The sequence below is a fragment of the Seriola dumerili genome, unplaced genomic scaffold (assembly GCF_002260705.1).
Source record: "Seriola dumerili isolate Sdu_G_001 unplaced genomic scaffold, Sdu_1.0 BDQW01000169.1, whole genome shotgun sequence".
Classification (NCBI taxonomy): domain Eukaryota; kingdom Metazoa; phylum Chordata; class Actinopteri; order Carangiformes; family Carangidae; genus Seriola; species Seriola dumerili.
The window spans coordinates 2,845,279-2,869,903 of record NW_019174424.1 but is presented as its reverse complement, the minus strand read 5'-3'; the positions used below and the strand labels follow the sequence as shown (position 1 = coordinate 2,869,903).

General features: G+C 42.5%; 1 protein-coding gene across 1 annotated transcript in view; it reads left to right on the top strand.

Moving 5' to 3' along the window:
- Positions 1-20,068, top strand: part of prkar1b (protein kinase cAMP-dependent type I regulatory subunit beta) — a 63,321-nt gene extending 43,253 nt beyond the window's left edge. Inside the window, exons 7-11 of the mRNA XM_022752483.1 lie at positions 2,375-2,533; positions 7,748-7,808; positions 10,203-10,324; positions 18,410-18,491; positions 19,258-20,068. Coding sequence (XP_022608204.1) covers positions 2,375-2,533; positions 7,748-7,808; positions 10,203-10,324; positions 18,410-18,491; positions 19,258-19,430 — 597 coding nt within the window. The 3' untranslated portion in view covers positions 19,431-20,068. The remainder of the gene's footprint in view (positions 1-2,374; positions 2,534-7,747; positions 7,809-10,202; positions 10,325-18,409; positions 18,492-19,257) is intronic.
- Positions 20,069-24,625: the final 4,557 nt, after the last annotated feature.

Genomic DNA, 24,625 nt, shown 5'->3' with positions numbered 1-24,625 from the left:
TGTGATTCTTTTCTACAGAAGGTAGTTGTGTGCACATCCAATCCTAAATAAAGTTCAAGACAGGAAATCCAGTGAAGGAAAAAGTGAGAGTATCCATAAACTCGATTATAGCTCCAGGAATAGACTGAACAAGCAACATCTGGACTCTACCTGGTCTACTTCAGACCTGATGAAACATTGCCTCTTCAGTCTAATTAAGTGTGGGTGCTATCATACAGTCTGCTTTTTCCTTCCATGATTTTTTTTTTCCTCTTCACCTCAGCTGTCTTCAGTGTGAGGTAGTCTTGTGCAACATCTGATATTCAGTGTATCATAATCTTACTCTCACAATAGAGGCTTTTTAGTGAGCAGCATTGTTTTTGTTTTCACCACTAATCTTACAGTCTGTGGCTTGTCTCTTTTCAAGCAGTTAGTGTGTTGAAACACTCGGTCTAGTTGAGTTTAAGGAACAGCCTATCCTTAAACCACAAGTTGATACTTCCAACTCTCTCTAAGCTGTGTAACCTTAACTCCTCCAGTGTGTTGAACTGGAGATGGTCTGCTCTGGGCTGGGACTTCAACCTCTCTCTGTCTGCCATCGGTGAACCTTAGGCATCTGCTCTTACACCCAAGACCCTGTCAATCTGCACCCAAGCTGGGTGAAGATCCCTGTCCTCTGCCTCACCTCCACCCAAACCCCATGCTCATCTGTGTCTCCTTCACCTCACCCCGCCACCCCCCCCTTCTATCTCTACAGACAGCTGCTGCATACAGCCGGGGTTATTGAAGTGTGGAGATGTCTCTCATTAGACAGGGGTGTAAATCTGCTGGCATCACATAAACAGCCTGAAAGCTGACAACCACTGCCACTGATGTCAACACCCCTCCAATGTATTCACTTGGAGACATTGGCCTGTATTCATATGGGTGCACCAAAAAGGAAATTAAACCTTTCAATCGGAATTGCAACATTGGAATAAAATACCATTTGTAAGCATTTATTGAATATCTTTTATGATTGACACATGATTATATTTGATTTTGTGAGCAAAGGTCTTAAGATAATTCACTGAATTACTTGGCAAATGGAGACAGACCTTCTTTCATGCACGTTCACACATCTTGCGGGAAAACACACTCCAAGTAATCACAAACAGAAATACATAGCAACACTGCCTGCTCATCCACCTTCCAGTGCTTGTGATTTGTTTGCCTCTTAATTACCACCAGGAGCAAACACTTTGCTGTAGATATTTGTCTACTGAAAAATCAGTGACAGCTGTGAGACAGCAGACATTGTTCAAGGCTTGGATTGTTTCAGTGTTTTTCATCATGAACTCCATTTTACCTTCTCCACACTGCTGACTCAATACAGTACAAGTGTTTCCAGTTTCACTCCTTATCGACCACCTTTTCTGCAACAGTAAAGCTGGAATTAATTAGTCTAGCTTTACTCTTGCAAACCTGGTTTAGGTTTAATCAGATGGAACAGCTCTACCTGAGCAGGAGTTGCATGAAAGTGTGTGTGAGACCTAATGGGATCACATGTACGACAATGAAGACTGAGCAAAGACTTTCAGGTTAGGGGATACCTGAGGATTGGATTGGGAAACTGCAGGAAAAAATACAATTACCTGTATGCTCTGATGTAACACTTTTGCAACATCCATATAGTTGTTCTCCTCGGCCTGACGTAACTGTAGCCAGCAGTCTGCATCTCTTTGAAGCCATCCCAGTTTATAGTGAAGGATGAGTCCCTTGTGGTCTACTCTGAGCCTCAGATAATGGTTTGCAACAATTCTGGCAATTCACAGCAGCCATCCGGAGGGATAAACCCTCCCTCCCTCTCCTCCTTTCTCTCTGTTATTAAGTCAACAAGATAGTGGATAGTGTGTCAACAGGTGAAACCGTAACGGCCCCAGAGACAACCTGAATGCTTCTCAATGAGGGTGTATTGTCTGTGGAGCTATAGTGGCTGGCCTAAATAGAACTGTGCATGTGCATGTGCATATAAGTGACCAAGCATGAGTGTGTGTATGTGTTTTAGATCTGAGAGAAGAAACACAAAGTCTACCACAGCTTTCTGTCCTCCATCACTCCCAAATCAAAGGAAAGACTCGAACAAGACGAGACAGAGGAAATAAAGGGGATAGATGGAGAGATAAGAGGGATAGAGAGCCTTTTAGAGGGTCTCATCTGAGGGCTTAGTGGGGATCAAATGCGTAGGGACAAGCCTAGTGAGTACATCAAGGAGCCTGCAAAATGAGGAGGGGGAGCAGAAGGGTTTGGGAGGGTGTCTCAGGACAGGTAGAGAGATTGAAATGACAGTCTATCCAGCAATGACTGACGTTCTTCAGACCCCATCCATCACTCTGTTTTCTTTGTCCGTCTGCAGGTGTACGTGAACGGCGAGTGGGTGACCAGTATTGGAGAAGGAGGTAGTTTTGGAGAGCTGGCCCTGATCTATGGAACTCCCAGAGCTGCCACCGTCAAGGCCAAGACCGATCTAAAACTGTGGGGCATCGACCGAGACAGCTACCGGCGTATCCTCATGGTAAAAACTTCAACACACTGATTCGTATTACTTCAGTACACTCTGGGCTAATTACAAGCTCCCAGCACACATTGCAGCCCAGTGCTGATCATTGTGTAACAGCCTGGTTGGTGCATGGAGAAGGGAATATGTCCGAAGAAGTGAAGTCTCCACCAACTTTTGTAGTATACAGAACAACTTTATTGTTAGACCATTACGTTTCTGCTTGTGGCCTTTTCTATGGTCATCATATAACACATTTGTGTATTTAAATTACACAGATAGGAAACAGAACAATTTGTAAGGCAGCAATTATTTCAAGTTAATATCAATTGCTACTATCAGATGTTTGAGAGGTAACGAAGGTGTACAATGAATTGCCTCTCCTGTTCTCAGTGAAAAGGCTGCAGAACGCTGTAATGCACCTAAGCACTTTAATAACACGTGCAAAATTAAGGATACACCTCACACACCTCATCTTGTAACTCACTTACAAACATATTCACATTAAGCAGGCAGCAGCCCTGGCCAGCCAGTGTTAATTTTGGCACCTGATATTGATTTAGCTTTAGTTTTAGTTTTTTACTGTGCTTGAATTTAGTTCATAAATCTGTTTCTTCAACAGATAACATTACTGACAGACAAATAACTTTGGAGCGGAGGAAACTGTTAACTGATCAGGAGATACAGTGTATCCTCCCTCAGATGAAACATGTCCATATGTCCGTCTTTCACATCATCACTTAGTTTTTATTCGTTGACGAAATGTGTAATGCATTACATCGTAGTTTTCCTCATTTTCAAGGGTTTCATGTTATTTAGTTTTAGTCTCATTTTCATTGTGAAAAATAGGTTCTCAACGAATAATTTTTATCATAGTCTTTGTTACTGAAATTAACACTAGTACCAGCCATATCATTATTGCCACCTACAGGCAAAGAAAGTATTAGCTGCTTAAATTTTAACAAGTGTGCCACCGGTACATATAAAAAATGAGACCTTAAACACACACATTAACAGCAGCCATTATCGAATAACTGTGATAATAAAAATGTACTGTGGTAGACTTTCCACGTGTTTATCATTAATGGTCCTTTACTTGCAATATTTTCTCCCACTCAACTACTTAAAACTCCTTAAATACTCTTATAGTTTCATATTTTTCTCAAAGTACACAAACACACACACAAACACACACACAGCAGTGTGTCCTCCCATTTTAATGTCTCTCTAGGTCTGATTCTAGATGAAGAAGCGTAAAAAAAAAAAAAGTAAAAGAGGAGGGGGAGTGAGTGAGGGTTGTAGAGGAGAGAGAGGGTCAACTCTAATGCCTCTACACACACTTCCCGCTCCAGGAGCTTATCTAGCAGGAATGTCTAAATGTTTAAACTGGAAACACAAGGTGCTCTGCCCTAGCTGTCGTACCCGCTCACAGACACACACACATTTTGGATGTTGTTAGAATGACTAATTACTCTGTGTGTGTGTGGGTGTGTGTGTGTGTGTGTGTGTGTGTGTGTATGTATGTGTGTGTGTGTGTGTGTGTGTGTGTGCCTTTCTCTGTGTCTATATGAGTCTCCATGCCCAACTAAATACTTCCTCGAATGTTCCTAACACCTTGTTCCAAATACATTAGATAGCCTCCAATTAACCTTCCAAACACCTGTGAGCCTCTAAGCCTTCACCAGCAGTGAAGATTCTGCTCTGTGTCAAACTGTTTGAACCCACAGAGATGAAAGAAGATTTGTTTTTGGACCTTTCAGCTCAGTGTAAAGTTGGCACTGGCCTGCCCGGCACTCATGTCACTTCTTAAGCACATAGTTGAACTGAGGGCACAGTCTGCCCTGGTAACCTTTCTTTGAGAGGATTCGTACTCTCTCTCTCTCTCTCTCTTTCTCTCTCGCTCTCTCTGTCTCTCTCTCTCTCTCTCTCTCTCTCTATCTCTCTCCCCCTCTCCCTCCCTCCCTCCCTCTCTCCCTCCCTCTCCAGCTCTCATTCCTGCGTTTATTCCAGCAGCAGCAGCAGGAGGGGAGACGGGGTGAAACAGAATTCAATTATGTGAACCTGTAGTTAATTATTGCTGTCAATGATTTGTAAAGCTGTTTTTATAAAGTGTGGTATTCTGGCAATGTCTTAGGCCAACACAGTGAGCATTCTCTCTCTCTCTCTCTCTCTCTCTCTCCATGTCGCTCTCTCTCTCTATCTCTATCTCTGTGTTTGTGTGTGTGTGTGTGTGTGTGTGTGTGTTTCTCTGTAAAATTATTCTGAGTGCCTGTGCCTGTAGCTAGTTAGTTAGGAGCTCTGGAAGGTGCACTGCCGCTACCATCATTTTCATTGTTTTCACATCTGCCTCTCTCCTGTCCTGTGTCCCAGCTGCATCTTCACATCTGGAAATTGTAAAATGAATAAGTGTGATTTGACTGAATAGTTTGACGTAAATAATTAGACACCATCTCTAGCAACATTATTCTTTCAAAAGTTTCCAACTTTTGTCAAGTTCACAAACCATTATGCCAATTTATCCTCAATTGAAGTTCATTGTGATATAAAACTGACTTTTTTTTTTCTAGAGGACAGCTGAATTGTTTGTAGATTAATCAGATACAAGGTCTACTGCAACTGCAAAAAGTCTGATAATGAATGAAAATCTTTACAGTTATTTAATCAAGCAAAAATGACAATGTTTTATATCATTTAAGTTGAATATAATTGGCTTATTGACTGTTGGACAAAACAAAATACAGTATTTGAAGGTGTCACCTTGGGGTCTCAGAACTTCTGTGGGGCATTTTTCACAATTATTTGATATTGCATAGATTAAACAATCAATCAATGAATCAAAACGTAAAGTAATTGGCAGATTGTGTGATCATGAAAATAATTCTGTTCAGAGCCAATGCGGCCCCTCAGAACCACCTTATCCCCCTCCTCCTCCACTCCTTCTTATCCTAAAGGGCATTTAGTAAACAATGTAATACCATTCCCTGTGATAAATACACTCTCTCCATTGTGTTGCCAGCAGTCATACAATACCTTCCTTGTTGTGTCATCTTGGTATTTAAACACACACAGCCAGAGACAAAGCCATTAACAAACTAACAGTTCACTGTCAACAAGTAGAACATAAGACAAGAGGAGACGAGGAGAAATAATATCAAGAAATGAGGAGGGATGTGTGTGTGTGTGCGTGTGTGTGTGTGTGTGTATGTGTGTGTGTGGGGGGTGTGTATGTGTTTCACATTGGACAGAGATGAAGGTGATGGGGATGGGGTGTAAGGCGCGGTTGGTTTAGTCTGGCTTCGCTCCACACCTTAACTCTTTGATGATTCTGCCTCAAAGTCAGCGAGCAGACACAGAAGCTGGTTCATCTTTAACCACGGGAGGAGCGAACACGTCAGGGCCAACAGGAGTAGGCGAGTGTTGTACATGAAACATGTGCTCAGGCCCTCCCAAGTCGGCAGAAAGGATCAGGACAGATGCAGATAAAAAAGAATGCAAAGAGAAAAAAGATGTGAACCAACAAAATAAATGATAACATGAAATTTTAGAATCTGAAATTTAGAAAAGTATCATTTTCATTCCATCCACCCCAGTAAACCCTGTCGTTGCTGACATTGCTCTGGCCCACCCAGCCCTCCTTCCTGCAGTCACATAAATCAGACCTTCTGTATAATGTAATGTTATGTACGCATGGTAAACCTTTAAGCTCAGCAAGCGTATGGGGAGGATATGAAACCCAGCTCAACATCTCTGTGGAGGATGGAGTGTGTTTGTGTGTGCGTGTGTGTGTGTGTTTGTAGGTGCGTGTGAGATTGTGTTAAAAGTAGAGTATACATGTGTGAGTGTTTGCATTTGCTTGCTTAATGAGCATGAAGTTTCGTCTCTGCAGAGACAGCAACGAAACATAAGTGGCAGAACTAAAACCAGACTGCGTGCTCCACACACACATACACACCCCACACACACACACACACACACACAGACACAAACACTGTCTCTCGCTCTCTCTCTCTCTGCATACACACACATAGATACACACAGACTCAAGTCATTTATCCAGGAGGGAGGCGATGCAGGCTAGAATTCCTTTAATCAAGTTGTTTACGATTTTGAGTTTGACGTTGACTCACTTGGGAACATTTTCTCCCCTTTTAAGACAAAATGTGAAATTATATGAAATTAGAGGCAGCAGCGGGACTCAGGCACTTATGCACTAAAGACACCCCAAGCCTCAATATATCATTTCCATATGCAAAGGCTGACACAGGGCGGACAAGATCGTCTCTCCTCACTCTCTCTTTTTCTCATTATGTTCCCGCTCTTGCTGAGTGGCTCTGTGCAATGAAGGAGGGAAAAAAGGAAAAATGCAGTTAGGGAAGGGGTCCTCTGGGTCTAGACTTGTCAGGAAGCACCTGATGTTCATGGCAGAGGCAGAGAGGGGAAAGTCCCCTGCCTGGTGGGTGGGGTGGGCCACACACACAGACACACACATGCATTGAACATTACCACACAGCTCATACACACCTCCATAAGTCTGACCCCATGAACTATGATCTAGTAATCATATATTATCCTGTAGTGTAGATTCATTGTCTTTCCATATTTCATATTTGGTCAATTTCGAGTCAGCTATGGCATTAAGTGTCTCTGTTCCACATGATGTGAGAAGAAAAGTTACAGTGAATTGTAAAACTCTCAGTTCAAGTGAAGAAGAAAGAAAGAAATCCAACGAAGACCATACACGGTGAAACATAATGACACGCAAAGTGTAATGGATGGAGTTAATCAACCTCAGACGAGGAAATCTTTTCAATGGAAGTGTGGGAAAAAAAAAAAAGGATAGCTGTCATTTAGAGATACTCTCAATCCGAATTCTATGACAAGAAAGTGCAGCTTTTGTGTGAGGCTCTTTCTTAGTAGCAGCTTCGCAAAGTAGTAATTATTCAAATTTGTTCAGATTAGGACAGTAAGACAGTATGAGAGACACTTTCTAAAGCAAGACTTGAAGACTGTGAAAAATACTAGTTGTTAGAAATGAGAGAAGAGAAAACTATATGTTATGGTACCAAACCGCAATAAACCCGCTCTACTCCTTGAAACAAGACGTTATGATCACAGTATTTTGCAGACTAATCAAAATTATTGTTTTACCATACGTGTGCAGCATCACCACACAATTTCAGTGAGAGTGGGTCCATGTGGTAAATGTGTCTCCTTTGTTTGTTTCCTTTACAGGGTAGCACACTGAGGAAGAGAAAGATGTATGAAGAGTTCCTCAGCAAGGTCTCCATCCTTGGTAAGTCCGTATATGTGTACGTGGATCACGGTGTCTGCGGTTGCATCCCTTTGTTTGTTTCTGCTTGTTTAATGAATATGCTGAAGCATGATTGCGTTTGCACGTGTGCGCCATGTTACGTATTAATATTCAACACCAGGTCAGAGAGTCCAGAGTGCAGGCAGTTAAATCTGCTGAGTGCAATATACTGTATACTGTAGATTAGCACACATAAACACAGGCGCACGTTGTCACACAAGGCCCACAGCTGAGTAAGGTCTGTGTGTACAGTCCTAATCTTCTGTTCATACTAAAGCCAGTCACACTCTGCATTGTCGCTGTGTGGACAATTAAAGAGTAGGGAGTTAAGCTAAGCCTCTCTTTTCCCACTGGAATTTGGATAACACCAGCCTACACAGGCCATTGAGTTTGGAGAAACGAATGAGATTCATTCAGACTTCCAAAACGAGTTGCAATTGGAACTGACATCTCATCCCTTTCCACTTGATCGTGTGTGTGTGGTGTATAGAGTAAGGCCATGCCCCCTGTACAGAGTTATTAGCTGGCTGAGTAAACACACACACTCAATTCAGGTCTTAGGAGAACGTCTCTGCAAGGTCCGCTCTCTTTTCATTCACCTCCTTTCTTCTGCGCCTCCCTTTTTGACAGCCTTGTCGAGGCCTGTATTCAAGCGCCCGCCTCTCTCTCTCTCTCTCTCTCTCTCTCTCTCTTCAAAGTGCTTTTCCCCTCTTCATTCCTCTTTCTGTCGCTCTGCTTCTCTGCTCTACCTCTTTGAATTGGAGGAGGGGTAGGGGGCGGGAGTGTTTTTGTTTGTCTTTGATTTTTGAGATAGGCACGAAATTGGGTACAAGCCCTTGATGTTGTGGAGTGAAGGGGTGGGGAGAAACAACATGTTCTTTGTCACACAAACACACATACAGAGGCTTCAACATCCCCAATTGTGTGTAATATATATGTGTGTGTAGCAAGGTGATCCAAGTGGGTGCAGGCTCTGCGAAGCGTGAAATGTCGGTTCTTTAGTCACCACATTTGTGTATCACGTTACCTGCCGGGCTGTTAAGGATCGCCTCTATAGGACCTGCTGCCTTTAGCTTGCAGCCAGACAGAAGACATCCATCTGGGGCCGGCAGACACCACGGCCCCACCGGAGGGGACACTGGACACCTCCAAACCACCAGACTTCACCTTAGTTAATCCTAAGTACATACACATTTAGGAACACACACACACACACACACACACACACACACACACACACACACACACACACACACAAATAGACACACTGGGATCAGTTACTGAGCACATCAGCAGACAATAGTCTCAGATGCAGAGATTCTGCTATAGTTTTATGCCTCTAACTCATGGCCTTAGTCAAATCAAGACACTGAATCATCCTTTCATCTAGACAAAGCTAAAGATTAGTGTGTGTTTTCGCTGCAGATAAGTCACATTCCACACGTAGATGTATAGACTGTTAAGATTAGGCAACAGTAATCTGATGGATTGTGAAAGAAGGATGAGCTCATTTGGCGAATCTTCTATGTGGAGATATTTAGTTATTAGTGGATGCTCTTTTTATAAATACCACCTCATCTGCGTTGCTCAAAGTTCCTTTGGTTGGAACATTTTTCCCAGTGAAGATGTGTGACCGTCTGTGTTTTTGGTTTCTGTGTGAATACCAACAGCTTCTAGAAATATCCCGGGCTAACCACGTCACTGTACGTGTGGTTGGACAGTCGGAAAGACAGCTGTCGCCACTGGCTCTTGAGATCAACAAAAACTGAAAAAGATAGATTGTATCACAGGTTTTGGCAGTACTCATTCACAAATGGTCAATTCTCTACATCTTTTGAAAGATTTTTAAGTTTTTAAAATGTACTAGAGCCATAGAAATACATATCTCTTGCAAGGTTTCATGTTCACTTATCATTGAATCTGAATTAGTTTTAATAAAATATTGGATTCCACTGAAGTAAATTTAATTTTAACTTAATTATTACAAATCCGTGCAATTATGTGTCCTGTCCCTGGAGTGTAACTGAGACACATTCTTACAGTAACAGAGGGGAAATATTCAGCAACAGCAACAGCTCTCTGTCACCACACCCCCAGAATCAGTAGAGCTGAGGTCTTACAGTTTAAAGGTGTTTTAACACCACAGTGCACCATGATGGGAGGGAGGAGGCAGGGGGGATCAGAGATGTAATGGTCCCTGGTGAAAGACTGGATTAGCCTGAGGCAGGAATTATCATTCACACCAGTTTACTGGACTTGAGCAAGAGACAGCCCCTCAGACCATGAAACATAAACAGAAACACGTTTGTAAATGTGCTGTGATGAGTGTAATTAACACACTGCTCTTACTGACCCGTATGTGTTGTCCATTCACAGAGTCCTTGGATAAGTGGGAACGTTTGACTGTGGCCGATGCCCTGGAGCCCGTTCAGTTTGAGGATGGAGAGAAGATAGTGGTGCAGGGAGAACCTGGTGACGACTTCTTCATTATCACAGAGGTAAGGTGTGTGTGTGTGTGAGTGTGTGTGCGTGCGTGTGTGCGTGCGTGCGTGCATGTGTGGGTGAGAGAGAGTCTTTGTTAGTGTTTTTTTTTTTTTTCTTGTAGAAAAAGTAGTAAGGGTGCTAGTAAGGAATTATGTGTGGTAACTTTTCTTTACTGTCACATTTCCTGTAAGCTGTATGTGTTGACATGTGGGGCCCGAGACTGTGTATGTGTCATCAGGTGGGTACAAGGGTTGATGTACATGTCATCATGCAGAGACGCTGGTGGGCTCTTTGCTGAGATCGGAACTGATCCTATTTATTACCACCAGCAGACAGACTACATGGTGGTGTTCCCCTGTCCTGGCCCTCAACCTCTATTACTGTGCATAGACTAGCCTCCCCACGCCCCCCACCCCACCCCCACCGACACTGCAGGCTTTGTGAAGCTGGGGCCCCTGGCGCAGCTTCATGAAGGGCCCCCTGCCTGTCATCCTACCACACTTTTGATTAACTCCATACTTACACAGCTATCGTCAGGGTCAAGTCAAGAGGGCTCTGTGAAGAGGGGTGGGGGTGCAATCTACTGTCGTTTTGTCCTTGCCTCCTACTCTCCCCTCTTACTCTCAGATATGTCCGTCCAGCTCAATCTATGTCCATCAAGAGTCCTTGGGCTAAACCAGGGTAGGATTTTATCAAGGTTGCTGAGTGAGGTATCACTCCTTATCTGGGTTTTGTCTCTCTGTGCTCTCCCATCCAACACAACACTCCTCTTCTCCTCTCCATCCTCCTCTCCTCCATCCCTTCACTCTCCTAGGTATGCCTCTCTTCAAATATATACATTACAGCCCATAAACCTAAAGTTCTGACTTAGAGCTGTAAAGGTTTTAGCGAGCTCACATCCATGTTGTGTCAACACTGTAGCACTTGTGGCTCTTTTTATGCACAACCCCCAATCAGTCCAACTTAGCATGTGGTTCACTTGCTGAAAACCAAACTGAAGGCAAAAAAATCAAAAAAGGCAAAAAACCCCCAGAACAAGCAAGAGCTGAAGACGACTGAATAGCATCAATAAAGGCCACTAGCAACATTTACTGGAAAATGGTAAATGCTGAAACATTGTGTAACGACAGCACAAGTAGAGAAAAGTCATAAATCCAGCAAACTTACTCAGCAAAGTGAGTTGTACAGAAACATATACATGTCTATAAATTTTGCTAACTTTAGACACCATAAGCATCTATTCATACTTGACCACATAAGTGTATTGAATTGACAAGGGTGCATTTTATTAGTTATAAATACAAGTATTCAAATGTAAGAAGAGCAATGTTTTATTTCTTCTTTTCAAAAGTTCCACAGTCTGACTTTAAAGCTGACAGTTGTCACTTTATACTTCATTTTATGCTAGAGTAGAAAGCCAAACAACAAAAATGTGTCCCTATCCAAATATTTATAGACTGCACTGTATATATCTCACATACACCTCACATTATCCAACCAGTGTTGGTCAAGTTTGAAGCCTCCAATTGAAGCTTCCTGAAGCTGCAGAAATCCCTTAAAAGCAGTTTGACTATGCAGAAAAATGAATCCAGTTGGGGTTTAGAACACAAATATAACAGTTAGCAATGCATGACTCATCAATCTGAGACTTTTTACACCCCAGAGAGGAGAAAGGCAAAAATATGCAGAAGAATCTGGGGGATTATAGGATGGAGAGACGGAGGAGGCAGAGGGGAAGGAAGAGAGATGGGAAGGCAACCAACAAATTCCAGTTTGCCGTGTGTCACACCAGACGCTGTGAGGCTCATCATTTCTTTTTAAACAGGCATGATGCGCCCACACTCATCGTTGAGGAAGAGAGGCAAACTTTCCTAAGCGTCTCTTGAACAAGCATAACCTTTCTTTTCAACCTCACTGCTACTTTTTCTTTCCCCAACAACAGCATTTGTCTCTTTCTTCGATCTCTTTCTCCCGTCTATCTTTCATTTTCCAATAAGCTCTCTCTCTGTCACTCTGTCCCTGCCTCGCTCGCCATCTCTCCGTCTCTCCGTCTCTCCGTCTCTCTGTCTCTCATGTAGCAGGGCCTGACTTTCCCAGAGCAGGGTGGACTGTGGTGGAATGTGTGTTGCTGACTTTCACACGGGGTCAGGAGACCCAGCCTCCCGGGAGGGAGACAAGAGAGAGAGACAGAAAGAGAGGGAGAAGGATGAGTCAAAAGAGAGCAGGGAGGGACATATGGGTAGAGAGGAGGTTGATTCAAAAAGGACCACATGTAAAGGCGGAGAGAGAGATTTTATGTTCGTCACACAGTGAGATCAGGCTCACCACAACTTGGAGCACATCCTCCTACTGTGAGTCTTTTTCATCATGTACACACCTTTATTTCTTTTGATCAAACCAGACTGAAATGTCAGCTCTTTGTTCAATCAAAACTCTCCCATTTCTCTCATTCTGCCCCCCCCCTTCTTCTTCTTCTTCTTCTTCTTTTTCTTCTTCTTCTTCTGTCTCTTCTCACTCTCTTTTGTTGTTTCTGCGGTTTTGGAGCATCAGCCAAAGACAAACCCCACAATCACTAATTACATGCTGCTGATAGGGAGGATTTACAAAAGGGAGGTATAGAGACATCACTTTCTTTGCCTGCCTGGAGGAATGGGGCCCTAATGAAAAGTGACATGTTTACATTTTTTTTCTCACACTGTACAAACAAGCCTTTACAGAACTCTGGGGCCGTGAAGACTCTTCCTCACCTTCCCTTGCGTCAACCTCCCCTCCCTCCCTTTTTCAGGGCTTATGCCTCTACTCATCCAACATGCACTCTGTTCCTTCCTCATGCCCATACACTCAGACCCAGCAGCATGTCTTTCATAAACTTGTCGAACATCAGAGAGGAAGACGTCAGTGAGAGTTTTGAAACTGTATTGAAAAGGACAAAAGTGTGGAGGGTGTGCTGTTCCTATCTCTGTAAAAGCAGTAATATTACTAATTGTCAACTTATTAACTTTACTATCTGCCACTATGTTAACCAAGTAACATTTACATTACACTCTTGCCTGATTATGATCACTAATTAAAAGTCAGACCAACTGTCTTTCCCTTTATTTTCTTTAACTTTCATTCATGCCGCCTTCATCGATGAATAAATTAATATCCAGCAAAGTTCTGACAAACAGCATGTGAACATAAAAGAATCAAACAAGAGCCGGGCACTGTTGAACTTTATAAAAAATGCAGCAGATTTTACTATCTAATAAATAATCAAACAAACAAGCACTAAAAAGGAGATCCCCTGCAATAACTGGCAGTGAGCGTCCCCCTGCTCCCTTATGCTGCCAAGAGGATTGCTGCCAAACTTAATTTCGTTGTGTTTTTAATGCAATGACAATAAAGAATCTTATCTATCTATCTATCTATCTATCTATCTATCTATCTATCTATCTATCTATCTATAAAGGTCTTTAATTAAGTCAAGACCAGTGTGTGTTCTGAGTCTTACACAAATCATCATTTGCCTTTCATTCACATTAAACATTTAAACAGAATTAGAGTTAGTCATTTACAGAAATGATAAATGCTTTTTAAAGTTTGTATATATTACAACCAAACTAACCTCATAACATTTAAATACAGAATGATACAAGTGTGCCTTGGTAAGTTATTCACATGACACAATTAAAGTTGTTTTTTATTTCTGAAACCAGATTATTTTTACTCTTAGCCTCTGGATGAAAATTCAGTAAAATCAGGTGAGGGCTGTTAGTTCTCGTTCTGTCCTCTCTGCTAATTCATTCACTCTCGTCTCCTCCAATCATCAATCTCAATGTGTTCGTCTCATATTTGTCCTTTGACCCCATACAGAAGTAATCATGCTGAATGGATCTAAAAGGTCCCAGTGGGTCACACAGAAGAGAAATCCTCTGTGGGTCACTGATCGCCTGTTACTGTAACCTACGTGTATGAGCAGAAATGCAATTAAGCTAATGGAGCCAAACACTTTTATAGACTGAAGATCAATGCAGTTAATGAATTAAGTCATTTTTGTCCGTGTGCAAGTGTAGAGACACGAGAACAAAGGTGAAGACTAACAGGTCTTGATTGCGTTAAACCATTTTCGAGTTATTTTCTGTTTGAAGAAAACGGTTCAAAGGCCGTTTCGTGTCTGCAGGAGAACAGGTCTTGTGAGAAGAGCTGCTGTCTTCAAGTGTGTTCAGTAAGCGATCTATGTGTGTCTGTTGTGTGTCGGCGTTTGAATGAGAAGGTGCAGACACTGCTGATGCCGGGTGGCCTCACCAACAGGCTACTGAGGATATCACCTTTCGTCTTGCATCTCTGCTTGTGCCTCCCTGATTTGCCCCCCCCCCCTCCTCTCTCTATGCCTGTTGTTGACCCAGAGGTTGATACTTCCTACATGCAAGAAGCTACACTTTGACATGGCAACACGAGCTGGCTCGCTATGCTCTGTGTGTGGTATATGTGTTTAGGTATGAGTGGGTGTGAATGTGCATTTTAGTTAAGGACTGTGACGGGTGACCAGCGATACCACTTAGTAGTGATGATTTCTTACTTGTGCTTTTCAGTTGGCTCACGCTCCCCTCTCTCTCTTTCTCTGCGACTTGTTTAGTATCCATTCGTTCATTCATACTTTCTTTTTGTTTTCCTCTCTCTGTGTCTGTCTTACCTCTTTTATCTTTTGTTTTTGCCAGTCCCTCACACCCTGTGCCGGCCAGCGTGGTGAGGAGGATCTCCGATGTTTATAAAAGAAAATATCTGTGGAGCAGAGCGCTGCCCCTGGGATGGTACAGTTTGAGATGGTTATCTAGACCACACTGGATGAGGCCTGTTCACGAATGAACTACTGTACATGATGGTGCTGCACTGTCTCACTTTCTTTGTTTGGACATGAAGGGAAAGGAGAGGAATCAACTAGTTGTAAACACAGGAGCTTCAATGCCCCATCCCCCTCGGTGTCTCCCCATTCACATCTCTCTCTGTTTTATACCACTGTTAAACTCAAGCTGCTTGTTTGGTGCGGCGTAATGAAGTTCATTAAAAGTGGCCACAGCAGTATTTACTCTCGAGATCAAACATGGGAGATGGTGCAGACAGTTGTATAATTTTATGGGATTACTCTTCTTTGATCTCCTTATGAAAAGTTAATGCAATAACCTTCACACAGCAGCCGTGGTTAACTATCTGTAGTAGAGTGTTTTTCATTATTATTTTCTGAAGCATTTTTATGCCTTATTAGGTAGCAGACAGCAGAGATAAAAGAATACGATTGGAGACGGGGATGGGGTAAGACATGCAACAATGGTCCCCAGCTGGATGCAACTCATGGTCATGTTGATGCTACCCAAGATGACCTAAAGAGAGTGGAATTTTTGGATGAGAGGAATACAGATCAATAATAATTAATCCCATGTCTTTGAGTCAGTCTGTTGAGGATTTAAGCGTCTTCATTTCCTTCTTCCTCCGGGTGATGTTGTAGGCTGTATTTGCCTTTGCTGTAGTCTTCTTCTTCATGCTGTGTTCACATTGTGGCTTAAATGCCACAGAGTATGCCATGAAAAGATGAACTGGTCAGCATAGCAGCATTTTAGTCAACCACAAATGCAAACTGTGAAACACCAGGCTTTTCTCTCGCCGCTTGCTGCCGTATGATCATAAGGAGTTAGGCAGCAGTCTGGAGCAGCACTAGGACCCAGTGTAGCAGGGAGTTACCTGCCTCTAGTCTTCAGTCTCGTGCCCAGCAAAGTTCAGATAACTGTCCTGGCTGATCAGTTCAGCTACTGGGACTGGTTAATCTTTAATCATTAAGGCCTAATCAGACAAAATTTACACAGAAGCCAGTTGATTGTAATTTTGGCTGCGATCCTCATCATCTGTCGAGCTCGTCAAAATCAAGTTGAAAGCATACACAATTACACACGCAAGTATTGCAAGTAATACTCACAGGCAACTACGCAAATATTACATGTACGTTTCTACTAATCTTGGTAACACTCACCACTTCCTCAAACAAGCCTGACTGAAAAATAATAAGAAAACACACAACTTACTGATTATTGATCATTTGGACAAAACGGGTTTTAAATGTGAAAAAAATTAATTCATACTTTGAACGACTGAATATACTGTATACTTTTATTTTGCCTATCAAACCATGTTTTAAAACAACCTCCCACATTTTAAGTGAATTTAGGTCTGTTTCCAGATTAGTGCTCAGTTGTTTGTTTTTTTTGTTTGGTTGTTTGAGAGATATGATACAATTCTGCTACATTTTGTTTATTTCTATGGTCATCCGTGAACAAGACAACATGAATCCTCCTGTTGATCATGTGCACGACCATGTCCGGCAACTCGCGAGTTACATATGCAGAGCACGGTGCAGCTTATCCTCTTTTGCGGAGACACAAACTCGAAAGGTGACGAATAAGCTCTATATTCTCAACATCTTCAGCCACGATTCGCTTCAGTATCACTGCTCTATTGTAGAGTGGTGAAGGGAACCCCTTCTCCACAGCAAAATCCACCCTGCTGTGTCACATGTGTTGCAGTAATGGCATCACAAGCGCAGTTTGGCCAGGTAGTACTTGGAAGTGACGCTCACACGGTGTTCCTAACTCACTTTAACAGTATTCCCCCACTTCTCCACAGTCCATTTCAAGCACAAACTCACTCAGTCACACACATCCCTTTCAGTGAAATACAGTCTCAGCTTTGTATGTCTGCAGTGAGTCGCTGGCAGTTTTGGGGTTTCTCATTAAGGCTCATTATATTCATATTTAGCATTATAAGCCTGGTCAGCACAAGGAGCAGAGAGAGCAGAGAAGGATTAGAGACGCTGGAACGGTCAAGTCTGTTTTATCAGGCGGTCCAAGACAAGCTGGGAAGTTCCCCTACTGATTTTTTTTTTTTTTTTTTTACCTGCTACCAATTCCAGCTGAACTCAAGTACTTGTGAATGTCTAGACATCGACACTGAAAGCACAAACAGTATTTTACCTCCGTCTACACATATGCATGTCAAACATACATATCTCCTTCATACACCATGCTTCAAGGAAATGAGTCATCAAGTGTCTGTCAGATACATGTTAGTGTGGAAATGTAGGGCATGGAGTGCGACTCCAGACGCTTTGTGGCAGCGCATGTGCAGAGATAGATATTCGAACATGTCCTCATTCACACACAGAGTTTGTTAACAGCTGCAAGATACGACAACATGAACTGTTATCATCTGTTGGGCAGAGTGAACGGAAATCAAATTTCCTCCCTTATACTTTTTAGATGAGTCACTCACACACACACACACACACACATACCAGCGGGTGATCATAATATGCGTAGCGTAGTTGGTCATAGAATCCAGCCTGACTTTCCAGCAGTCATCAGCTGTTGATTTTCTCACTGGTTGTGTGTATGTGGCTTTGCGTTTCATTCTGCCTCCATCTGTGTCTGTGTGCTCCTTTTTTGTCATTGCCTCGCTGTGTGTGTATGCAAACACGTGGTATAGCACTCTAAGTTAGCAAGGGACATGCTATTGAGCCACTCTGAGTTTGCAGTGTGTTAGTGTTTTGGGGTCAGTTAGGGACACTATATTGGAGCTCCCTCAGTCTTGGACAATACAGTTGTTTCCATTTTGTGGGTTAGTGCTGATAAAGGGGATTATGTGGTGGAGACACTGAGGAATCAGCATAGCCTCTAATGGGCTTAGATGTTTGTATTTATTACACTCTGGAGGAAACAAGGCAGAACCGATCAGATTTTGTATCACGTACCCGTTGGAATATCTGAGTGTATGTCGTTTCTTGTTTCTGCTCAGACGCATCCCACAGAGCTGGTGTCCGTCCCACAGAAAAGCGGCCTAAATCCTGTGCACCTGTGTTCTTCTGAAGCAAAGGAATTTCTCCTTGGCTTAATCCTCCCGATGATTTTCAGCCCCTTGCTAAATAACTCCTCCTTTTCTCTCCCTCCTCCTTTCTTCCATCTTTCCCACCAACCCCCCCCCCCCTTTTTTTTTCCCCTTCTCACCTTGTTCTTTCTCTTGTCTCTGGCTCTTCTTTCTTTTCCCCTGACTCTCCTTTTCTTCTCTGTCTTCAGGGAATAGCCTCTGTTCTGCAGCGCAGGTCTGACAATGAGGAGTATGTGGAGGTTGGACGCCTCGGACCCTCTGACTACTTTGGTGAGTGGCTGTAGGCCAATGGAGCCTTTTACTCATATTAATATAAACTGTGAAAAAATAGCAGGTCAGGCATGTCACATAGCTGAGAAAGTCAAAAGTTGATTAAATTGTAATAATGTGTAGCCTGGATATGTTTTGTTGATATATCTATATAACTACATAGCAATAGTTTTTCATATCTAACCAGAGAGTCTTAAGCAGTTTTTGTCATCAAACAGTTTGGATTGTAGATGTCATCTTCCCTTATAAAATGATATATAGTATATTATAAATCAATTTAAAAAATGTTGATTTTTGTTTTGTTTGATTAATTGATCAGGCGACCAATCACTTCAGTTTTAAACACAATATATTGTTCTACCAATATTTGACATTACTCTCAATGTTTAGTGCAATAAATCTAAATATGAGTAAAAGTACTTGGACTACTATCACAAAATGAACTGTCATCAGTGATTTAGTCCTTTTCTCCAGGAAGTTGCTCTCTGCTAGCATACAACTACTTCATGCTGTTTTGGATCTGCTCGTTGCCAGACTGCTGTCTCTCGAAAAACAGAACAGGATGGAAAAAATGAAAACAAGAAGCAGACAATCAGAGCAGCTATAATTATTTCTTTCATAGATACATTACTGAGGCTGAGATAACATTCATTCCAAATACCGACATTGTTATTTTTTACAGACTCTCAAAACTATGCAGATTTGGAACACATTTAATGACATCCCAGCTGATTGTCCTGTCTTCCTCCTATTCTTCCTCCTCCAGGTGAAATTGCCCTGCTGTTGAACCGTCCCAGGGCAGCCACCGTAGTCGCCCGTGGTCCGCTCAAGTGTGTGAAGCTGGACAGGCCTCGCTTCGAGCGTGTGCTGGGGCCTTGCTCAGAGATCCTCAAGAGGAACATCCAGAGATACAACAGCTTCATCTCTCTCACCGTGTGACAGGCCGGCCCTTCTGGGCCCCACCAGCAGGGGTGGGCAACATCAGCATCAGAGTTTTGGTTGATGGGTGGGAAGGGGTGACGATTTGGGGTAAAGGACATGGGTTTTACATCTACAATAACAGGGCGCTCATTTCCTGCCTCTTTTTTTCCATTTTGCGCATTTCTTTCTTTTGATCTTGTGCACTTTGACTTGACCTGTGCTGTCACGTAGCTTTATGTCAACAACAACATGCAGGAGTGTGAAATTCAGAGCGAGGACAGAGATCATTCAGCTCATTATATTCTGAGTCATATATACAGTGTGTCAACTGTATATGATGCATGCTTCTAGACTGACAAAGAACGGCGTTTGCACTTTTGTGAATTTATGAAACGTATGGAGGAATTCAGGAAATAAGAAGGAAGTAAAAGTCATGTTTACGTACAGCGGGAGGAAGTGAGTCCACATTTCTTTGCTCGCTGGCTGTTGTTTGCCTTTTTTTCACTTCTGAGTGTGTGCGGTGCCATTTGTAGGTCAAGTCAGACCAGCACCACACTGACCTCTGTTCCCTAAAATGTAGATGTAGAGGTAGGAAAAACAAATTCTTGGCTGTTTCATTCATTTTTAGTGCTTTTTAAGTGTACTGCTGTTATCAGTTTGGGGGTTGGGGGGGGGGGGCTGTTAGAGGCAGTGATATGTTGAGTTAAGATTTTAATATAATGTGGCGTGTGACAGCCAAATTAATTTACAAGTTGCTTTTTTTTTCCCCAACAAAACCTCTCTGTCCCAATATTCCCTGAAGCGGTTCAGTCTGATGTGTGAGCCGTGTGGAGCTTCCAAAGGTGCAGTAGTGTTATCAGTCCAGTCCACATACACACAAGCAGAGTCTGAAACACACTGACATGAACCACACAACCATACTGTATATGCTTACACTGTCTCAGGACTAAATAAATCTTCAACACAGACACAGATACACACACACACACACTCACACACACCTCTTACCTGATGCTTTTTTAAGCTGATTTTGTTCTATGTTATATTGCTAGATGAAAGCTTTTGCACCACTTTAGAGTTCGTAACGTTGGGTCAAGACAACAGTTTGATTTAGCTGTTTTTAAGACATGACTTCTATGTTATAAATATATATAATATAAAAGAAAGAGGTAAAAAAAAATACACTTGTGTTCCTTTCCTTTGATCTACTGTAATCTGTCAAAAGTTGCACAACTGACCCAGCGACTGATGTTGTATAAAATGGGACCTTAAGAAAAGAATCTTTCTGTATTTTCTCTCTCTGTATCTCTGTATTTCTTTGAACTATCAAACCATCTTGAGCAAATAAAGATAAGTCTCTGAAATCCTTTTGATTTGAGTTGTTATTTTCACTTGATCAGCCCCACCTTGTCCCACAGTGAATGTGACTCTTTTTCACATTCTTTTCCCTTCGTTTATCCTAATTTCTGGCATCCTCTCCTCCTCTCCTGACTGGACTTAGTTCTCTCTTTCCCTTTATCTCATCTCATGCCCTTTAAATCTACACCCTTGCATCCCTAGATGTTATACCTCTATTAATCTCACTTTTCTTTCTTTAAAGTGCAAACTGTCCTCCTAAATCACACTTTTTGCATTTCTTCCAACAGGTACCTCCTCTCCATCCCCCTCACTCTGTCTGGCTCCCTCCACTCCACTCTGTTCTCCATCCTTCTCACATTAAGCCAAGTGTCAGTCATCCATCAGTCTGAGCTGTCAGAAAGCCTCAGAGCTCCTCCCAGCCAGTTTACACCACAGTGGACTAAAGCGCCTACAGCTTTGACACATTCCTCTTCATCTTAATGCCCACTAAATCAACTAAGGAATGTGCCCCCAACTCGCCGACATTGAGTTTAGTACCCCCCTCCCCGCACATACACACTCACACACACACCTTCATCACTTGGACAGTACACGCTAACACACATAAACACACAAGTTTGGGGTTTGTTGCTCAGTGAAAAAGGTATTTCTCTTCCATCCGCAAAGGCAGCAACGGCTGCAGGGTTTGATTTGCAGCAAGATGTGTCCACATTCTTGCAAATGCACACACTTGCATGTGGCACTGGGTAAGTTATATGCTGTGATTTTGTTTCAGACCACACTGACAGTAATGCATTTTGACTACATAATTTTAAAACTGCTGACTCATGAAGTTTTTTCCCAGCAGGTTTTCTTGATTCACAATTTCATCTTTTTGTTTGTGTTGGCTTCCTTGGAGAAGATGCCGCTGGTGTTTCAGTTATGTATCGAACCAAACCTGCAGCTTGAGAAATGGTTGGTGATTCTCGAGACCCAAAGGAAGGATAGATTGATACAAATGGCTGAAGGTTCTGGAAAAAGGCTAATAAGGGAACCTTTGTTAATGATTAAGTCAAACTACTTTTTCCAAGGTCAAGGCTTCACTTTTACAAGGTTCCCATGTGTCCTGGAAAACCTGGAAACCAGTTGACCAGTTTTCCAGTCATGGAAAACATATGGTAAATGAGAGAAAAAGTAAAATGTCCTGGAAAATATTGTGTTGTCCTGGATAATTATTTCAAATTCTCCCAGTTATGTTTAGGATCATGTTGATGTTCAAATGGTAGGCTAGTTTATGGACAATATTTTTAATAGGTTGCTATCGGTTTTGTTTGGCAATGCTGTGAATGCACCCCAAAGTCACATATGTTTGAAGATTGGATGATTTACAACTTAAGTGGCCCGAAACTCTGAAGAACAAGCAGTAAATAATCTTTAAACGTCTAAATTGTACATTTAGCTAAAGTTCAGTGTAGATTTGTCAGTAGGGAAAATTGTATGGTACTATTTAGTTATTGATCGATGGTTAAAATGTCCTTTTTGGTTGGTTGTTGTTGACCGTGTGAGTGTTGATGGCTGGGCCTTTCCACATTTGATGATCGTCCTGCTTTCAATGTGCATGCACCCTCACCTGAACTGATGTCAGCATAGCAGGTGAAATGTTTTTGCTCTCAGTGTTACAGGCACAGTGGGGACCACAGGAGCTGTGTTACAGATTATGGGACTGTGAAAGCAAAAAGCAAAGCAAACACAGACCTGCGTGAGCTAAATTAAAAGACAGTAAAAGAGTGTGTGAAAGTGTGTGTGTTTGGTTGTGCTCTCTCAGTCTCACACAGGCACAGTGCCAAGGTAGCAAGGCTTCACCTTACTACCCATGCAACAGTGCCAGGATTTGTCCTCAACTGGCCCACCCAGGATGGCCCAGTAGTGGCCCGCTCTAATCAGGTGCTGTGGACTCACACACACACTCACTCACACACATACAAACTCAGGTCAGTTAAGGTTGAATTTTCATTCTCGTGATACCAAGGTTATCAAAAAGGCATTCTTTGGAAGAGAAGGACATTTTGGTGGTTTGACAAAAAAATCCCAGCTCAATGTCCACTTTTTTTTGTGTGAATGAATGCTCTCCATCCACGCAAACTGATGCAGACTCCATCCAGTTATGAGCCGTAGTTGTCATGGAGATGGTTCTGTTGACATGGGACCTCAGTACCTGTTATGACTCCATTCAAAGCACTTTTGGCACACCTCTGTTTAACTAAAACAATGTTCTCACTCCTTTTTAGAGATAATTTTTTTAGGACATTTTCAGTGATGATCTAGCTCATATGACAGACAGGAAATAGACCATACACCAATATATTCCTATCTGTGGAAGTCTGATGGTAAGATGTGAACTAATTTTATTTCCATTATTAGTTAAATGCTGTGGATCACTTGCAGACTAGTCAAACAGGTCACTTGCAGAACTGAAGAAACTCAAGGCTACAGTTTAAAAAAACTTCTGGATCAGTATTTTTAGTCTCACATGCAGTCATTGAGATGTTTTACATGCCTCCAGGTTACACACTGATATCTTTTAATAAAATTTCTTTCTTTGAACGTGAAATGACTTTTTCTAGTTGTTGTTATGAGTGCAAACTTATGATTTTCCATGTTTGGCTCACAGGCAGCTTGTTACTCATTAAGTGATTTCAGGCTTGCTTTCGCTGCCAAACCCCTCTGACCACTTGTACTGAGTTTTAGCTTGTTGTGCCTTGTTGTCACTCTCATTTATCACAGAATAGAGTTGGTTCATGAAAGGGGGAAAGCAGCAGTAGCAGTGACCTGGGAGGCTGATTGACCCAAACTGCAGCACCATCCTTCCTACTCCCTTTTGCTGCTGCAGCTTGGCGCTACTACAACTCCCAGCTAGTCCCACATTGGAGTATCTTCAGTGCCGTGTTTTTTTGTTGTCTAAACAAACAAAAGGCCCGACTCAGTGAGATGGTGGGGAGGAGGAGATGGAGAGGATGTAGAGGATAAAGAAGGAGGTGGAGAAGGAGATGAACATGCACGAGGAGGAGGAGGAGGAGGAATGTTAAGAAATGCCGTGCCAGCTTCACTGACAGGGCTTCTAATATGCTCTCACTTGGTTTTTGAGTGCACTCCTGAGTGGTGTGAAATCCACTGAGAGCCACTGAGATAAATTTTGAAGAATTTATCACAGCAAGGGAACATTTTGCCTCCTCTAGCTTCTTAAGTACATCCCTCCAAATTGCAAGTTTTATATAAGAGTTGCCAAAAATTTTACAAGATAAGATGTCTGGGAGTTATTTGGTATGTGTGTGTGGGCATGCTTACATGTGTATTTGCCTCATCCCATAACCAGCCACAGCCACCCATGGTCTCGTGAGAGGATGTTTTATTTGGTGCATATTTAGATCTGGCACAGTGAGTGTAGCCCCTGGGCGTGCGACCCTCACCCTCCCTCTCTCTATTTCTCCCTGATTCTCTCTCTTTTGTTTCCTGTCCTCTTCTCTTGCTCTCTGTGTTCCCATAGCCGCCATCTCCGGTTCCTTCTATCCCCTTGTCTGGGAAGATCCAGGCTAATTAAAATGCCTGCCAACACTAGGCTACAACCTCCATTGATTCTGACTGCCTTCTCCCTCCTCCATGATCCCCACACCCTGGTGGAAAAAAAAAAAAAATCAGCCCCCAATCACTTGCACTAATGACCATTGCCTTTGATACGTAGCTCTTTTCTTGTCAAGATATATTGAGTGTGGCGACCTGACTGTTCCAGAGCAGAGTTCAGCCTGGCTGGGTCGAAACTCACGGTCCAGGGGCATCTCATCTCTGTCTGGTCCCCACCTCTGCTGCTCTGATTCTCA